This window comes from Nesoenas mayeri (genome assembly GCF_963082525.1).
Source record: "Nesoenas mayeri genome assembly, chromosome: 5".
NCBI classification, from domain to species: domain Eukaryota; kingdom Metazoa; phylum Chordata; class Aves; order Columbiformes; family Columbidae; genus Nesoenas; species Nesoenas mayeri.
Genome location: NC_137548.1, coordinates 27,986,129 through 28,005,991, shown reverse-complemented (window position 1 = coordinate 28,005,991; position 19,863 = coordinate 27,986,129). Strand labels below are relative to the sequence as shown.

The 19,863-nt window shown below is 42.6% G+C and overlaps 1 protein-coding gene across 3 annotated transcripts in view; it reads right to left on the bottom strand.

Moving 5' to 3' along the window:
• BAZ1A (bromodomain adjacent to zinc finger domain 1A) overlaps positions 1-10,457 on the bottom strand; it is a 64,420-nt gene extending 53,963 nt beyond the window's left edge. For 2 of the 3 annotated variants that reach the window (XM_080345016.1, XM_080345018.1), the window contains exons 1-3: positions 10,186-10,457; positions 9,368-9,517; positions 2,061-2,339 (exon numbers count right to left, since the gene is read on the bottom strand). In XM_080345016.1, the coding sequence (XP_080201142.1) occupies positions 2,061-2,339; positions 9,368-9,480 (392 nt within the window). In that variant the 5' untranslated portion in view covers positions 9,481-9,517; positions 10,186-10,457. Of the gene's footprint in view, positions 1-2,060; positions 2,340-9,367; positions 9,518-9,904; positions 9,936-10,185 lie in introns of those variants that run through there. The other variant, XM_080345017.1, reaches the window with a different exon arrangement.
• Positions 10,458-19,863: the final 9,406 nt, after the last annotated feature.

Sequence of the window (19,863 nt, the reverse complement as noted above, 5' to 3'; positions counted from 1 at the left end):
GAATTTTCAATAACCAAGACGACTGAATGAAAGGGTGGTAAAAAGTTATAACGCTATCTTCATGAGACAGAATCATATCACAACTTTATCTGAACAGAATGTAGCTTACACGGTAAGTAGAAACCTTTTTGTTAGGGCAAACTTAAAAACTGATTTATGATGGTCTAAAAGAAAAGTGAAAATAATTCTGAATTTCAAAAGACAAAGAAATAAGACAGACTTGTATTTATTGCATATAAGCCTACGTTTCATTTAAGTTTTTAAAAGCTAAGATGCACAAGCATAAATATCTTAGCTAAGAGTTTAGAAAAGTAATAGACAGGAGGGTTGCTCTTGGCGGGGGGGGGGAAGTGTTGTTCTTCTAAAGCATTGTTTTTGCTATTAGTTTGGAAACCAACAGTATCTTAAAAGATTGAAAACAAAGGCATTTCATTGAGCAAATGAAAACCAACAGCTGAACTATGCTCATAGTTCATAATAGTCAGGTTTCTGGTTAAAAAACAAACAAATACCAAAAAAACCCATACACCTTATTCTCTAAGCAAAGGGAATGTAATACTAGTAGGAACATAGGGTCTAGTCATGATACAGGTACAAATATGAGAAGGATAGAAAAAAATTTTGGATATTGGTTTTCTGTATAGAAAGCATAAAGTCTACCAAAGTTGTTCTTGTCCTGGTTTTGCAGACTAGAACTTCACTGGTTGAAAGGAATAAAGCAGGGTAGATAAAGGAAGTTCTTCCATTCTGCAGACCTTACACACATACCCATCCAAATTTCCTTACAATTTATCTCCTGCAGCACATCAGCAGATTTTTCTTCCTGATATAGCACAAAATTTGCCTTAATTAACATCTAGATCAGCCACTAAAAAAATCCCATACAGAATAACTATGTTCTCTGATGACCACTTTGAACCAGCCCATTCCTATCACCCAATATACACCAGATGATGCGCAGAGACCTCAGGCTACCCACAGAAGTCAATAGGTTGTGCCCTGTCTACTCCGCAGTGTAATCTGGCACCTTCCTCCTAGGGATAAACAAACAAACATTTATATAAAACAACAACCACCACCACCAAAACAACCCCACAGGCAAACAACAAAAAACAACCAGCAACAGCTGAACCCACAAAGGCTGTTAGCACACATTCTGCAGGTGTTTCCAGGTTAAGCACTTTAAAACTTTCCTATTTATAACCTCTATTAGGTGAAACTGCAAACTTATTTAGACATAACACAAACCTTTTCTAGTCCTCTCCTAGAAGTTCCTTTAAAGAAAGACTCAAGCTGGCTTCATGTTGTAGAACAACTTACTTATACTATAGAGCATATGTACCAATGATATAAGAAACCATCTGAGGTTTTCAAAGCTTTCTATCAGTCTAAGATAACAATAAAAACACTTGGAATATATACATCAGTATGAGAGTAAGCATAACACTCAATGGAAAAAGAAACAAATAGACACTAAATCCCAGATAATCACCTATTACAAACACTTTACAATTATTTTCCAATTGGTCTGAGAATCCACTCAGGATTTATCCCTACCTAAAAAAAAAAAAAAAAAAAATACAAACCATGAAAGTAGTATCATTTTTTTAAGGTTTCTATAGTTCGGCCATTCTGAGTACACAAAACACCATGTGATGAATCGCATTCTGGATGACTTCACCAGAACTTTCATATTATTTTTAATTAATTCTAATTAAATCTCATTTTACAAGCAACCTACCATTCTCACACAAATACACCAGGGGACTGACATTTCTTTGCAAATCCAGCACTCCAAAAAAACGCTGTGTCAAAACCCAAGAGAGCTGCCCTGCCTCCACAGCTGCATCGAAGCTAAGGAAAGAGATACCAAGCCCAGCAATACAATCCTACTCTTAATTAAAGCAAGTAGGAGCAGTGTCACTAGCTTAAACACACCACCTCATTTCTGGCGTGCTTGATGGAGCTTATTATCCTGATCTTTGCTTTAAAAGAAGCACATAGAAGAAACACTCACGCCAAACAAAAAGAAATAGGCATTTATTCTAAAATATTCTTACCTTGCACCATTATTTCTAACTACTTCCACTGTTTCACCAACAAAATACCGATCCTTGACATAAGCAAAGATTTCATCACAGATCTCATGAAGTCGGGAGCGATGGGTAAGGGTGGCCAAGTAGAGAACTGGAATGATGAGTGCCTCTGGAAAACTTTGAAGATTAAGTCTGGCTTTCTTCTCCGATTCCAGTGCTTCCTGATATGTGAGTCCTGGTTTGCCTGTGACAGCACAGCTCCACACGAGGCTGTTGCACAGAATGGTGCGTTCAAAAAAATCACTGAAAAGAAAGAGGGTGAGGGAGAAAGAAAACTGTTGAGTTCTGACTAACATTTTCAATTTACCACTATTAACACAGCAGCAAATTTCTTTCACAAGCCCAAAAGGCAAAGGCAGCTCTATTCCTGTACAGGTTGTAGATACTCAAGAGTTATTTACCACTTTATAGCCACAGTATGGTAAATTGCTGTGGTAAAACTAAAGTCTCCTCTCACTACAGACTACAATAACAGAGCATCAAGTCTCAGAAGTGTTGCAAACAAATATTCACATATAATAAACCTTATGCATAAAAACAATCACAATGAGTTTAATAGGCATCATATCCTCCTCACATCCCCCATTTCCACAAATACTTGCAAGAGGAGGGTCTAAAACTGTACAAACAAAATAACCTTAACATCAGAGAAACATGTTGAAACTTGGATAAGTTTCTGATTTTGAGTACCCTAGTTCATAAATGAAAAGATGGGAGAGGTAAAAAAGTTAATGTCAAGTAGTTCTCTAAATAGTTTTTATTCCTTCACTGTTTGCATTGCTCTTAGAAAAAGCACTAAACTATTTTTTCCAACAGATTCTTCTCCTCCCTCATTCCATTAGCAAATATTGATACTCCTCCTTCCCTGCATTTCAATTAATGCTAAAATTATATTATTATTGCTGTCTTACTAGTTATTATATTGGAATCAAGAAAGATGAGCTTCCATTAGTCAATATCTGTCAATTTTTGCCCAGTATCAGAAAAACAGGTTTGTTAAAACACTTTCCAGATGAAGTGTATGATGTAGCTACTCACAAAACCATGTTAAAACATATCGCATACTAAGGATCAGTGATCGGACAGCAGGGCAGTCTTTCAATACGCCCAAATTCAGATAACAATTTTTATTTGCCTTCCTTTAAAATCTTAACAGATTACCATTCATAACTATGCAGCAACATGACAAACTGAATTCTGTTTTGCCTTGTATCAGTTCAACACAGCTATTTCAAGACAGACATACAGCACTTTCAGCACACCGCATGCTACATGAGATGCCGACACTGAAGTTTCATTCCTTCAAAAAAACTGACACTGCACAGCGTTGCCATTTCTAAAAGAGCAGAACTGTTCAAATAATTCTAGTAATGTGATTAGAGAATGGGACAGTTCACACTTTGAGTTTTTTCTTGCAGGCTCCCTGCAAACTCAAGCTGGCAATCGTGCATCAGTTAGACTGACGCAGATGACGATGTTCACTGCAGATGAACGGATGAACCATAGCATTCTGTAAATGAAAATGGAAACTCCAGATTGAGGACAATAGAGGGTCCTGGCTCAGATAATCCTTTCTGTATGAGCACAGGATTCCTCTGAGTGACAGAAAGATGCTCTAGGAAGAACATCAGCTACAAAAAGGGGGAAAGGACAGAAGAGATATATTATCTGAATAATATTTAAAGTTATATAATTTCAGATTTTACATCATCTGTACCTGCTTAATATATTTGATAGTACATGGGTCTAACACTCATAATAACGAATAATTCAGGTTTGTTTACTATAAAGAAGAAAAGGAGAAGAACAAAGGAGAGAAAATGAGAGAAATTGTTCTTCAAGTAATAAAATTGTTCTTCAGTATACGAAGAATGGATGGCTGTCAGTCATTTTTTGTGCATATGACATAATGTTCTTTTTTTGTTGTTAACCATGGTGAATCAGTATCTTTAAGATACAGAACAGCTATTTAAACATTTTAAAGAACAAGTTAGGCAAACTTTTTTTTTTTTTTTTAAAGGTGATAGAATACATAACACACCATCTCTTCAGGTCTTTTCCTGCCCTACATTTCAATACTTCTGTATTAGATTCACAATCATTTTTGGCTATTGCAGTCAGAAAGACTACTAAAGAAACAGCTACTCAAATCTTCATGCAGTTGTGTCTCTACATATATTTTTGTCTCACCAAAGAGGTTCTTGATAATTATCTTGTGCCAGCGAAGAAAAAAGCCACCCTTAAAGTTATGAAAAATTTACCAGAACAGAATTGCAAAAGTTAAAGTGGGGAGGGGATTGAGGGGGGTCAGACAGAGCAGAGGAGGAAGGAGACACTGAGATTGACTCCAAGATTCCCTGTAAGAGCTGCTGTTCTTCTTTGTGAGGAGACACCGGGCAGTCATGTTATTTAAAGCAACAGTATTGATCCTAAGGGGTGGGGGGGGAGCAGAAGCAGGGCAGGAACCAAAACAACTAACAAATCCCTCTCTACAATTTTTTAATCCATGATTATCGCAAGTGAAAAACTCAGACTACTTTAACTGAAACATATTTGAGGAAACAATTATTCCATTTGCATAAGACAGTAGTTTGTGTATCTAGTCTCATTCTCCCTCATTTCCTCTTTTGTTTTGTGTAGATTTTTCCCCCGTGAATTTAGAGAGAGAAAAAAAAAAAAAGTCTGAAAATATTACATTAAGTTTTGAAAGCATTATTTGTCTTCAGCTTGTCATTACCTATAGCACATCAAAACCATCTGCGGCTTAGTCTGTTAACACAGTTTTATTGCAATGTTTTAACAATCTCACTTTAACTTTCTTTGAGAGGAGAATACTAAATTCCAACAGTATAGCAGTAGATGTTATTTGCAGTACTCTTTCTGTCTGTCTCTGGTGCAGGTCAATTACAACAAAAAGATTTACAAAGAGCAGACACAACAGCTACCAAACCAACAGAAGGGTAGCAGCAGCAGTGATACCCTTTCTCTTTACTCAAATAGTAGTAACACACTTGATCATACTCTACATTCAATTTAAATTCACAAGAGCAAGTGCATCTGCTGCTATGTCATATCTGAAGCCCCATCTACATCTTTATCTAGGGTATGACAGGGTGTTACAGTCTTCAGGGCTTCCTCCCTAGTTCAAGACCTCAGAGATTAAGCCCACACAAAACACGTCCACAAAGCTCACTTGCCTGGTCTACCTACCCATGAGAAGTCAAAAAGGACTGCAGCACCCTGGTGACAATGTCTACATTGGCTCAACCATTCAGGGATCAGGGACTGAAAACTGAGCTGTCTTCGTAGCAGTAATTAATGCTGACTTCACAGCTGGATGTTGTTTTTAATTTACATTGTATAGTTTTCCATGCAAGGTAAGGTAAACAACAAAATTATTAGCATATCACTAAGAAGTAGCTTAATATTGCTACTCTGTAGGTATTTGATAGGAGGCAGTTCATTAATAGAAGCTAAAAATAAAATAAATTACTTGCAATTTCTGTGCCACTCAGTCCAAAATCTACTCTAGTGTTTCAGGAACATGTTTGTTTCAAGTCATGTATTTTCATTCATTTTCTTAGCATATATTAAAAACAAGCTGGAGATGTACTTTTTTAAAAATAGAGTTATATATTGGAGAATGTAAAATGTAAGAAAATCATGCTAAGTGAAATTTAAGACAGAGGAAAAAGCAGGGGAAAAAATAAATTTATGGAATGGCTAATTTGCAATTTTTATTTTTAATCCTGAAGCCCCTATGAACCTCTACTAAATAATCTATTTGGTCTCTGGCAGAAGAGTAATCACAGAAGACCAACTTTGTAATTCCAGATCACAAAAGCATTCTTGTACTCTGCCCTGTCTCCAGAAGTGGTCAAAAATACATACTACAAAATAATACACAAAAGAAACAAACAAAACTAACGAAGAGACATTTATTCCTTAATATTCACAGGCTAGTTATGCATAAAGTAATATATTTCAAGTTATGAGTTTCACTTCAACCAAAGAGAAAAATCCACCTAATTTGACTAAGGACACTTTTAAAAGCTTTTTGAACAGATCTCATTTTGACTGTAACACAGAATTCCACAGACCAATCTATAAAGAAGCTTCAGTAAGTACTGCAGATGCAAAACTGCTTTTCCCCTCCCCCATGTTTTAGAATGAGGAACATTCCTACCACTGTATCCATACTACTCATAATTTTCTTTTTCAGGTTGCCTCCACAAGCAAGACTTCCCATACTTTGATAGTAGCTTTCATCACACACCTATATCAGCTATTAACTTTCACAGAAAAGGTGCCAAGGCTAGTGGTAACATCCCACTGGTTTAATGTTTTTCTCATGTATCGCCTGCATCCCTGTACTTGCATTTCCAGTTACTATGACAGCTCCCAAGACTCGTTAGTCCATCCCCAGGTCTGTTCCTCTAACCAGGACTACAACCAAGCATGAAAAACACCAGTTCCCCCAGTTCCTGTTACTCCTGATAAATACAATCAAACACTGCCACCACACTGCACCTCCTTTTAAAGGGTTACAAAATTATGCAATGGTATTGCAGATTAAAAAGGAAATACATTCTTAATGGGAAAGTCACTTTACAAAATACTAGTCTTGCCAAATTCTCCTCGCATTAACATAATCATTTCTTATATCGAGAAGAGGCATACTAATGTATGATTTGTATTCATCTCTACTAAAGCTGCCATGGGCAGTAAAGAAGCTTTTCAATGCTAAGTTTGTACTCTGGGAAAGAAACAAACAAAATAAAAAAACAACCACAACAAGAAAACAAGTTAAGTCTTAACTGTTTGTAGTAATTAAAAGAGTTCATTTAGCTGGGGAATGGGGTGAATTCAGGTTACCATATGTATCTATATGGACCACCTGATCTAGTCAGACTAATTTTTAAATTCTTCTCTTAAAAAAATCATGTTGCTATTGCTTGATTTAGACAATGGTTTTCAAGAAATAGCTAAAACCATTTTCAAAAAGTGGGGTTGCTTAGGCAAAGAAATGGGAAATGTCTTCAGAAGACACTAGCTATTTGAAGCATCACTTTGCAACCAGCAGAGACAAGGATCAGCATCTTTAAAACCTGCTGAAAGATGACCCTATGTTCTCCAGTAGATTATGCCACAAACAACTAACATTAATCTAAACTTACTCATCTGTGTCAGGGCACACTGTTAAGTAAAAAATACTAAACTAAATACTAAAGCACCACTTTTACCCAACCTAACAGAAAAGCCACAATTAAAAAACCAAACAAACAAACAAACACAAACGACAAAAAAAACACAACAATGACCAAAAAAACCCACAACCCAACACATACACCAAAGCATAGCAGAGTTTTCTGCAGTTTTCCCAAATACCGTATTCTAAACTCTGACCTCTGAGCTAACCACCCACTGACATTTCTAGGGATTGCCTGTGTGAACACAAGTCTAAATTTATCCCTTAATTCATGAACTTTGGTTAAATATGGAATTCGGTCTTTCATACTTTTTCTTAATGACATCTTTGCAGTGTAAATAAGCCTGTTAGAGTACTTAAAATATTCACTAAACCCTGTGAGAGCAGAAAGGTGTTTTAAAAGGATACTTTTCATGCTGAAATTTCAGCAAAACTACACGTATCTGAAGCACATTTCAGCACAGTGTCAACAAATACATGAGAATTATCTAATTATGTGATAATAATAATTGTAACCAGACAAGCAGCTTTCAAAATATTAGAAGCTGGGGGAAGGGGGACTTAATTCCTACAGAAACAGGAGGCTGTCAGCTCTTACTCTTTAGGATCTTATACACCCTATAGTGAAAACACTCCTTACAAAACCTCCAACAACTCATTCGACACCCCCTTCCCCCCTCTGAGTATGTCATCCGGGAAACAGTAAGATATTACCCTTCAAAGTTACCTAATACAGCTTCTTTTATTAAGTGAAGTGTATTTGAGTAAGAAAAACAAGTCTAAACACGAAAAAGATTTAGGTGTGCTCTAATTTCATATGCTGCAAACGAAAAGTATTTCAGATTTAATCTCACTAGTCTGCACATCTTAAAAAAAAAAAAAAACAACAAAAAAAAGATAGTTTGGATGCGGGGGCGTTTTTGTAGGCAGGGATGGTGGTGGATCGGACTGGGGAGTGAAAACATTGATCAGCTTTTGAAAAACGTCTCGTTAAATACTTTCTGCCCATTGTTCTTACAAGCGATAAAGTACGCGGCAGTAAGTTCGGGACTACCCGAGCAATACGCTGTCAACGGTTAACGCCAGTTTCACAATTTCCATCGGTCTTTTTACACACGGAGGAAAAAGAACAAAACAAAACAAAAAAAGGGGGACGGGGAGAGAGAGAGAAACCTCCGTAGGACGAGAGATGCCGAGGGGACAGGTGCGTCCGCTCGGTTTCAGGCCGGGTTTAACCCCCGGCCGCGCAGGGAGGGCTCCGGCCGCGGCTCCCTGGCCGGACAGGTGCAGCAACGGCCGCGGCCGGGCCCGCCAGCCATTTCCAACCGGGTCAGCCGGCGGCTCCCGCGGAGGCGGGGCGAGCGCGGCCCTGGGCGGCGCGGCGGACCCGGCACCCCAGCCCGGCGGAGGGCCAGCAGCGAGGGGTTAACGACGGCGGGAGCCGGCCGGGGAGCCGAGCCCAACGGGCTCCGGAGGCGGCGGCCCCCACCCGGCAGCTACCACAACAATAGGGCGGCCGGCCCCGCTGCTGCGGCTGAACCAGGGCTCGGCGCGGCCCCTTCCGCGGGGCGGCCTAGCGCCGTCCGCCGCCAACACGCGGCTGCCGGCGGAGGGGAAGGGGAGAACCCGGGCCCAGCAGGCGCTTGTTCCTGCCCGCCGCCTCCCACACGGGCAACTTTCACTTCCTCGGCAGGGGCGAGGACGACACCGCGACAGGAGCAGTGCGGCGGCGGGGGGAGGCAGGAACCGGCTCCCCTCCCTCCCCGCGAGGGGAGGGGGCCGCGGGATAGCCCCGCCGAGGAGGGGCCGGGATTCCCCCTGCCCCGGGCGAGAGATCCGCCCTCTCCCCCCACCCCCCTCGGGAGGGCACGGGCTCACCGCCAGCCGCGCTCCCCCTCACCCCACCCCCGGCAGGGCTCCCCGCGGCGCTGCTGGGGAATCCCCTCCCTTCCCCTCCCCGCCCGCCCAGGTGTCAGCCGTTCGGGGTTAAACCGCTCCCTGCCCGCCGCCGGAGGGCGAGGTGGGGGGGCGGCCGGACACAAACACAGGGGTTGTCTCTTACTCGTAGTCCCTGAAGATCTCGTTAGTGACCCTGCAGTAGAAAACACGCTCGTCCGGCCGAAGGTCGGCGGGTGGCTTCTCCCTCACGAAGGGCTTTCGGTGCAGCAGCGGCATCGCCCCGCTCCGCGCTAGCTTCCTGCCCCGGGACCCGCTTCGACGAGAAGTAAAAAAAATAATAATAACAATAAATACGGAGGGAGCGAGTGCGGGCAGCGGCGCCCCCCGGCCCAGGGAGGAGGGAGCGTCTCGGCGCGTCCCTCCCCCCGGGGGAGCCGGAGAGGAGCGGGAGAAAGCGGCGGCGGCCTTTTGTGTGCCTGACACGCCGCTGCCTGCCTGGGACTGCGCGCGGAGCGGCGGATCCTGCCTCCGCCTCCCTCTGCCTCACAATGGGGCCGTGACGCCGAGCGGCGGGCGGAGGCGACGCCCCCCGCCCCAGCCGCCCAACGTGCTCGGCTCGGGAATACCCCGGCCGCCGCCGCCGCGCTTTGTCTCCTCCGGCTCCCCTGCCCCCGGGTCACCCCCTTCCCCCGCCTCTGACCCACACACGCCGGGCCGGACACCAACTTCCACTCCCCCGCCGCCTCCGCCTCCTCCTCCCCGCAAAGCAAACACCCAGGAGGGGCAGCGCCGACCACTTATCTCCCTCCTTCCCTTCCTGCCGGGACGCTGCCTGATGGGGGTCCTCGCCCTTCCCACCCCGCGCTGCGCCTCGCCCCGGCCGCCACCGGACTCCGCCGCCGCGGGACAGCGCGGCCGCGACGCGGGGGGCTGCCCGCGCTCCGGCCTGCCGCTGCGGGGGCTCCCTCCCCTCCTGCCCACCTGGTGCGGCCGCAGGCTGCCCTTGCTGCTCGGCCGGTGCGAAGCGCGGTCGCCTTCGCCGCGTTTCTCCCTTTTCCTCTGCCCCCCCGGCTCCTGGGAAGTTTTTGATCTACTTCTTCAAGCCCTCAATCAGGAAGAGCTGCGGGGAGGAGCCTTCCCCTGCTCTCCCCTACATCTTTATTGGCCGCTTGGTGCCTTCCAGCGTGTGTCACACAGGAAGACAGCGAGCTACATTATTAATTAATGGCTGAGAGGGCGCATCCTCCATTTTTGAATTATCAGCCAGAGATCTCCGGTGCGGGGGGTGACGGGCCCAGGCCGGCTGACCGCGGAGGGGAAGGCGGCTCTTTCCGCACGGCGCTGCCGGGCGGGCTGGGCTGCGGGCGGCACGGCAGCGCACGGCGCGGCGCGGTGCAGCGCGGAGGGGCGGCCCAGCCCAGCCCGCGGCGTGCGGCGCTGCCCGCCCGCGCCTCCTGCCCACCGGCATTACCAGCGCTTCCGAAACCGGCGCCGAGGAGCCGCCGGGAGACCAGCAGCCCCTGGCAGAGCAGCAGCCGCTCGGTGCCGGGAGATCCGCTGTCCTCAGTACCTGCCCGGCTAGCCAGGGCAGGCGCGGCTCCCGCGGGGCTGTTCCCCTCGGCTGATCCACAGGGGTTTCGGCGTTTGACACTGGGGTTCGGGAGACGTTTCTCTCTCAGTTACAGCCCAAAAGTCAAGGATTGCAGTGCTATCCGAGCGTAGATGGGCGTACGGATATATTTTGCTTTAAGTGAGATTACATTTAAGTAAGATGAGCGTAAGAGTTGTACACGGGCCCCTTATGTTGCCTCATTTTTTTTACAGTTCACTGATGATGTCACTACATGGGTTTACTAGTGTATTAATTTTGCACCACTTTGTTTTTACACTAATGCGTTTACAGTGCCACTGGTAATTAACACTGGGGTGTTAATTTAACTGTTCTTAAGAATGCTGGCCACCTTAAAGACATAAAATCACAGAAAGTCCACATCAATAATAGTTCATCATCGCAAAGTCCACTTACATGAAAAATCTAGAGAATAATTGCAGAAACTCTCAAGAACTATTGAGGTGAATAATATCTAAATAGTTTAAGTTTACAACTTAAAATGCTGTTCCTGCAAATAAAGATCCTGTGCTGTTTTTCTGCACCTGTGCACAGGTTGTTTTCTTTACCTCTGCAAGTACAGGCAACGACCAGCACTGCTGAAACCTGTGTGACTAAAACCTAAAAGAATGTTTACATTTAGTCCATGAATTACTTTGTTTAACAGTGATCAGGTTTTAATCAAAAGCAGTGAGAAATGTTAATGCTCGCTTCTTCCTGTTAAGGTTACAAAATATGAAGCTTGAGCTACAAAACAGGGTAACTCCTGAGCCCTACCAGTTTATTCTCATTTGCCAGTTGGCTTCACTTTCAGTTTTTAATTACTTTTGAGCAAAGGGCACAAATGCAACTTGAGTTAAAGAACTTGTATCTAACACCTGGTAATTTTTAGTTCCTTTTCCATCAAAACTGTACAGTATGCCTTGGTTATGACTCTTAGAGTCGCCAGCTCATGATTACAGTGGATTTTGCAACCCCTAGCTTTGTTTTAAACACTAGCTCTTCAGCAGATGTAATTAAAGTGGAGTGTTAGCTCTTCTCAAAAAATAATTACATTTCTAAATCTCAAATTTGAAATAAAAGCTTGACTATGTGAACCCAAAAGGCTCACAAATTAGAAAGGAAAGAAAACCTTTGAGTTTCAAATTTTTGTAAGTCTCATTATTTTTAAGCCATGATGTTTGGGAACTCAGCTGGTTTTTTTTGTGCTCAGATTGTCAGCACAGCATTATTTTAGCACTAGTTGGTACCCATGAAAAATGCACGAGGTGATAGAAGTGTGACATCAAAAGCAAATTCCCTTTTTCTTTTTGCTCTCTCTTGCCCTCTTTCTCTTTTCTTCTCACCTTTTCCTCCTCCTCTTGTTCCTCCCCACTCATTATTCCCTCGGTGATCTTCCAGTGAACGGATCCCCACTAAGTAATAGGGCTGCACTACGTTTTCATGTTCCTAGGATACAGAGGAGCAGTTCATTTAGTTTTCACCTCTGAATCCAGCTCTGTTCTTTAAAACCCACAAATCCAGGCTCTGATTCTGCTCCCAGTAAGGTCAGCAGGAACTAGAACAATTTTTTGTGGTGACACCAGCTCATGTCTCCCAAGTGGGCTCTGAGACTTCAATGGATATTAGTTCTGAGAAAGCAGAAAAATGTTACTTCCCTTCCATGGGAATATTGATTGTATTTTTACATTTAGTTTAATTTTTGCATTTTTTTTAAATGCATCACTGAAAGTATAGTTTTGATTCAAGTACATGTGTGGTATTATTGATGATGTTCAATGGAGTTGTTGATGTGGATTTTGCCACAAAGAGGTCAAAAAAAAAGAAAAAAAGCTGCTTTCTTTTTAAAAGATGACTTACACACTAACAGTTGAACTAAACAGAAATCCCTAGCTAGGGAAGTTGCAGTTCTCATTCACAGTACTTTAAAAGTAGCTGTATTTGGAACACAAAATCTTATAAAACACTTGGTCTCTGTTTTACAAGAGTAGAACAATTTCCTAGGGACGGTGACGGCCCAGCCTTGGGGCAGTCCCCCAGCTGCTCCTTCAAAGATCCCCACAATTTGCAAATGTTTATTTCTTTTAACTTGGTCCCTGTTTTATCATAGATTTCTTTCCTTGTCTTATCCTGTTTCTTCCTATCTTTAAAACCCCAAGAACTGCTTTACACAGATACTCCAAAATATCTATTCAGATATTCTAAAATATCTATTCAGCTTTATCCATTACAAAACAATTCCACATGTGACTACTGTTATTCTGGAACAAGTAGATTACAAGGAATTACGTTACCAGAGTATTGCTGCTTTAAATTCACACCTAACTTTATATTGGAATAACTAATGTTTAACCAAATAATATACTTAGAGCCATGCAAAAGCAAATTTTTTACTCAATATTACCTATATTATCATGGAATTGGGAGAGATCTTTCTGTAGAGTATGTTTAGCCATTTGCTCACTTGCTTTTTTGTTCTTCTTATTTTTCCTGCAAAATTACCAGTTTGCTCCTTCGGGGTTTGGCTGAAGTCAGAGAAAAAAATGTATTGGATTTCTTTCTTCTTCAATTGGATTTTAAAGAGCTTCCTTGGACTTTGAGTGGCGTGCTAGGTTCTCAGTTGTGAAAAATGCACTTATTTGTGTAAATGTTAAGTTGATAGTGAGTTGTTCAGCCAAATGACCTTTTTCTCAGTTGACTGGAGCATGTAAAGAAGGAGAAGGACAAAATGCATGTGACCATTGACTCAGTTTAATGCACTGAGTAGATTTTGGGGGGATTGTATAATCCTTTTTTTTTTTCCAAATGCTGTTTTGAAAATCCTTCATTTCCGTAATGCAAACAAACCATAGATCACTTTTTTAAAGCTTATGGGACCCAGCAAAAACACCTTATTTATTTGCTTGTGTGTTTTGTAACTTACCATTATAGCTTTTTTTCACCTTTTGCCCTTTCTCTGCCACCTTGCTGAGCCAACTTACTCTTTTGATCACGTATCTTTATTTAGACTTTAAACTATGTGAGCAAAGACAATGTGCTGGTTTTATCAATCCACTCCAGCTGTGGGTAACAGTAACATTTGGTCTATTGTCTTTTACTGGCTGTAAAGCGCTATGCTCAGTTTTTAATAACATACTCACTTATAAATAACATACTTCAGTCAAAAGAAAAAAGGAAGAGATGCAGATGATTTTTCACAACACGTTTCATTTTTCTTTCATTCTGGCTCAGTTGTATTTCAACATGCTTTTAAAGCAGCTCTGTAATCACAAGGATAGGAGGTTCTTTATTCTGCAGCTGCTCGACGCCTTCACATGGGCCACAAATAAAGGTAAAGAATTCCTGTGCTTGGTAACTTCTTGATATAGTCATAATTTTTGGTAGTTTCTTAATAGTCTTAACCCAGGCATTCCACAGTTGCAAATGTAGGCAGGATCTTTGGGTCTGTTGCTCTCATAAAGGGCAGTAAGTCACGGCCAGAGTCTGCTTCGCCTGTTGCTAAGGTTAAATAACACCCCGTACAGCAGGGCCCATCCCTCACAAAGCCCTCGGCGAGCACCAAGAAGCTTCTTGTATCATGAGTTATTCTACAGACAGGCATTTAATCTTCTTCATTTTTTTTTTCACAGTATAACAGGATTTAGACATACAGTTCTCACTGCTTTTAATGGATATTGAAGGTTTAATTTCCATGCAAGTCCAGAAATGAAGAGTTATGTTCCTTTAAAGTTTACTTTAATTGTATCTTATTTTTTCCCCTCTCAGAAAAGTCTATTAAAGATATTTAAGCTGATAACCTTATACTAGTGGGGAGGAACTCAGACCTTATCTGCTTTGCAGAGATGACCATGTATGATTGGCCTCTACCCTGATTACAAAATGATAAAATGTTGTTGTGAAACTACTATTCATTTCCTAATAGTATCTCAGAAACTAGCTTAAATTCTGAGAGGACTTGGACTGCATTTTTTTCTTAGTTGTAGTGCACAGGGTACAGAGTATTGACACTACTGTAATTTTCTGACACTAAAATATGCTGAATTTCTCATTGCTAGCCAATATTTTGGATGGATTATAAGCGATGAATGATTTTGAATGAATGATGGGTGAATTTGCTACCTTTTGCTACATATGCATGTTGTCACTCCTGGAGTGATATATGGCATTTTACAATAGATTTAAATATCCTATGTTAGCCTGCTTGAAACCTGGATCTGAATCAGTAAGACATTCTTTATGCAGTTAAATGTAAGACTGAGAATTTTCAAGCTACATAATACTAACCTACCATTTACTAAGTTTACATTCATCTTATTTGAATTACTTCTGTTGAACACCTCTCTGGCCAGTTCATGAGCAGAACCAATAATTTCAAGGATGTTAATTTTATGATTTTGTTATATGACTATACAACCCCAACTTTTTTTTTTTTTTCCAGTAATACTGAGATTAGACAAACCCGATTGCATATTGAAAGAGATCCCATGCAGTGCAGTTTCTGTTGAGAAGCACATGAAGAAAAGTTGGCCCAGTAGCTGATTTGGGTCATTTAGTCAAAGATTACAGCGATGAGCCAATCTGAAACATATGATTTTGCTCAAATGCAAACCATGTTGGATTTTCATAGAGCCATTCATTCACCAAAGGTGATGACTCATGACTGTAACTAGTATCCTGACTTACTTATCCGTTTCATGACTCCTTTGGCCCCCACCTTATTTTCTTCTGTCCTGCTACTCACCTCTCATGAGGGCTTTAGGAAGGATGAGCGAAGAGATGAACTATCTAGACACTGTTCCAATGGCAGATGCCAAGTAAGAGCAGAGTTGAAGAAGCCTGTAGCTGGCTTGATGGGGTCTCTGGATGTCTCCCCACTTGACAACACATGGGTGAACTGTGGTGTGTGCAGGTGGAACAGCCTCACCACAATGCTCTTGCACGTCCTTAGACTCTGGCCACCACTTCGGCACAGGTAGATGAGGGCTGGAATAAAGCAGTCGCTTGCCCTGGGTGCAAAATAAGCTACAGTTTTGATTTCTTGCTTTTGCAAGATGCTGATTTTCCGTAACTGCTTTTATTAACAGGGTGCTGGCAGAGTGATCCAAGCCTGGTGTGCTAAGTCCTAAAGCTGGAGCGGAGCCCACCATACTACGTCAAGGGCACAGAATATATTCCTTAGGGGAACACCATACTCAAGGGAGATCCTCTGAAAGGAGAGCTCCTGAGGCACAGCCTACATGATCATTCTTCTCCCACAGATCCTGTCCTGACTGGCATGTATTAGGTGGACACCACTGTCCCACGATGCCCATGTTGGGGCCTCACACTCAAGAGAAAGTGAGACCCTGACAGAATTTCTACATTTCTTAAAAGTCAGGCACTCATAAATGTGTTTGGTCTATATAAAGTGTGCATGTAGAGCAGAACTAAAGGAAAAACAAAAGGTGGCAAATCCAGTGCGCACTTCGGTCTTGCTGGCTTTGGAAGATACAGGACAGCTGGAAAGTTAATAGAATTGTTACCATACAGTTGCTAAGCTTTCATAGCAAGGAAGAAAATGTAAACCTTTTTGTTACTAGTACCAATTTAGTGCAACAACTGATAGAATGAAATTGTTAAAGACTCAGTAACTTGTTAATCAAGAACTGAAAATTATTTCAGTTGTAATATCCAGTCATCCAAGAAGTTCCTAAACAAAAAGCAAAAGCAAGACTTTACAATCCTAAGACCACTTTCACACATGGAAGTTATAGTACCTGAAACCTCACTCAGTATAACCCACAGTGTGAACAGAGATATAACGTTGTAAAAATGTTTATATCCACATAGTTTGTTGTTCTATGAACACCTTCTAGTGGTACAATTTATGGTTATGCATCTCTAAATGTACCCGTGTTAAGGGTTGAATTGTTATAAATATCTGAGGCTAATTTTTTTTTCTTTCTTTTTTTTTTTTTTTTTTAAAGTTTGCACCCTAGTTGTAATTACAGAATGTCATAAAAAATGTATGTAAATCCAGATGTACAAAGACAGTAACACTTAAAAAGCTTGCCAACCATCCCGTTGTCCCCTAGAAATCAGAAAGTTACTTTTAACTGCACGCCTCCTTTAGGGCAAAACAAAAAGGTCACCTGCAGCTCTGCCTAGTCCCTAATGGATGCAATGGGTTAGACCTCTCCTCTAAAAAAAGCTTTCAGTTACGCTCAGTACCACTGACACATCTGAGGTCCAGTGACAGAAATGCAGCTAATAATAAGAAAAAGGAGAAAGTGTGTGAGATGGTTCTTTTATACCTTATCTTGATAATTACCTCCACTAAAGTCAGTACTAAGCAGAAAGTTTTAAAAGGTCATGTCAGGTTTAAGAATGCCCATGCCTTCCCATCACTGCCCTGAATTACCTTGATTTTTGTTCTTATGTCTGTGAGTGGGTGTGACAAAACTAAAGTTCAGTGAGAGAATTTCCTGCTTCATAGATAGGTTTTTAACCATGCAAGGCATGTGCATGACCTCAATTCTCCATTTCTTGCCTGTTGTGCAACTGAGAGTTTAGCAGCAAAATGAGTTACAACCTCAGCATTATCTAATACTTGTGCATATTGGATGCGCACATGCTTGGATAAAAATGTTTGAGAGCTGACATAATTTGAAATAAAACACTTTCCCCTTCCTCCCCCGCACAAATAATACCTCATCCACACAATCTGAAGGAATCTCCTGGCAGGAGAACGATTTGTCGTAAAAATCATGAGGAGGAAAGGGAAAGGTACGCCAGGAAACACAGCTCAAGTCTGTGCCGACGTGTGGATTCTCAATGAGTTCAAAACAGCCTGTAACTACAGCCCATCTTTGAGGCCAACGGATACAAATTCTTGACATTCACATAAAACCTGGTTGCAAAAATTTGTGACTTTCCAAATGGCTTTGTAAGAGCAAATGGAAGCACTGCTCTTCTGCCTGGCAAAGCTCAGTCCTGCTGTGTTGATGAGTAAATGCTGCCAGAGAAGTTTTATTCGCTGCCATCAGTTTGTATCTTGGCATTGGGCTGATGCTGCAACCCTGGTGGGCACCAGGCTGGCCTGTCAGTGGGATCTGGACAGAATTTGGTGCTGTGAAATGTGAAAGAAAAGCACTTTTGGATCCATGCATTTTCAGGTGAGTGAGGAGGAGGCCAAAGCCACTTCTACACTGGCTGTTTTTTAACAGCCAAGGCACTGCCACAGTGCCCGCACAATGGAGGGAGCTCCCATGCACGTCTCCCGGTGTCCCAAGGCTGGGCTGGATGTCTGGCTGGTTTTGTGTCCCTCCTCGCAGCTTCACACCTGCCTGACCCATGAGCTGTTCTGCATTGGTGCAGGACAGGGATGTCCCTCCACCAAGGGGCCTCCAGTCCCTCAAGCCGCCAGCGCAGTGTGTGTGTGGATGGGGTCTCTCTCACAAACCACTCGTCAGGGGTGGCCTCGTGGCAGGCTGAGCATCTGCGCACCCGCCTGTAGATAAGGCGGCTGGCTGAAGCTTGACCCCAGCAGACGAGCGCAGGCGGGGGTAGCTGTTCTGGGGATAGCCCTCATGGTCTGTCTGACCCACCTTCCAGGGGGTGCATGGGAGGCTGAAAGTCACTGCTCCCCCGTGGGCTGCCCGAGGAGGAACACTCGGGATTGTGGCTGCCATGGAAAGGCCACAAGGTTCATCACCTTGACCTCCTCCATGTGTCTCCACGTGGCAGGTCAGGAGCCTTGGCATCACGACAGTCATGCACCAGTCACATACCATGAAGTGGGTCACCCCGCTCAAGGGAGGCCCACTGTCCGCTCCACCTTTTAGACCTTTGCCGAAATTGTGTAGAAACCATCTTTTGGCTCTGAAGTGTGTGTGTCACAGGTACCGGGTTTGGTCAGTCGGCGGTGAAGAAGCGGCGCCCGGGTCAGCGCCATGAGCCGCCCTGTTCCTCGTACTGTTCACTCCACATGTGTGATCCAAGCTGGATCACACCCAGCAGTCAGCATTGGTGCACGGAGCATGTAAAACCTCTCAGAAATTAAGTGGTCCTTCTGCTGAGAGTCATAAAATGTAATCAGTTCCAGTGGGGGTTGAACAACAAAATGCTGCTGGGAATAATTTGGACTTTGTTTCTTCAGTTAAACCAGAATTAATCTATATAACTAGTCTTTCATATTTCCATGTTGTATAGACCTTGTCCATGTGACCTTCCTTCTTTGTAAAATTAAGTCTGTCCCTTCGATCACTTTATTTTATGAACGATCAATTAATAAGGACTGAGGGAGGGATAAAAGCCCCTGTAAATTGTTCCAGTTTCACAGTGTTAGAGAATGCAGCAGGAAAATTTCCTGACTTTTTTTAACAGTCTACTCCTAAACTCTACTCTTAGATGTGTTGTCAGTTTTGCATGCAGACCAGACCATGAACTAGTTTAACTAGAGTTATTTTGGCATCAGTTTAGCTGCTGTGGTGGGAACTGTCTGGTGGACACACTGAGAAACAAGGTGTAAACATTATATTAGCACATTAGCACGAGGTTTTAAAAGTATTTAGTTAAATGGGCGTAAAAAGTGAACTAGATGAGCCAGTGCAAGCTTCGTGCATAGGCTACCTTTAACATTATTTGGAATTAAGTTCCTTTTGCCTGGAGTTTGCCTGTATAAAACTCCGCCTAATTCTGTATCAGATGACTGGTGTAGGTATATACATGTCCCACCAAAGGGAGATTTGCCTTGAAGTATCTGAAATATGTGATATAATATGCTTTCCTCCCTATAGTATTAGTAAAACTAAAAATCCAGCCCTATCAGCTGACTTACACACTCTTTTCTTTACACTTAAATGTAATCTATTATTTCCTTTGAGACAGTGAAAATCATCTATTTCAAGACGTAAGTATTTTCCCCATACGAGTATGTTCCAAAGCCTTTGCAAAAGGTCAGTGAGAGGAAAAGCTCATTGGTGTGCCTGAACTTGTAAAGAAGTTAAAGGCAGTACAATGAAAAATTATCCAGAAGGGGGGAATGCTACCCCCATAAGTTCAATCATACT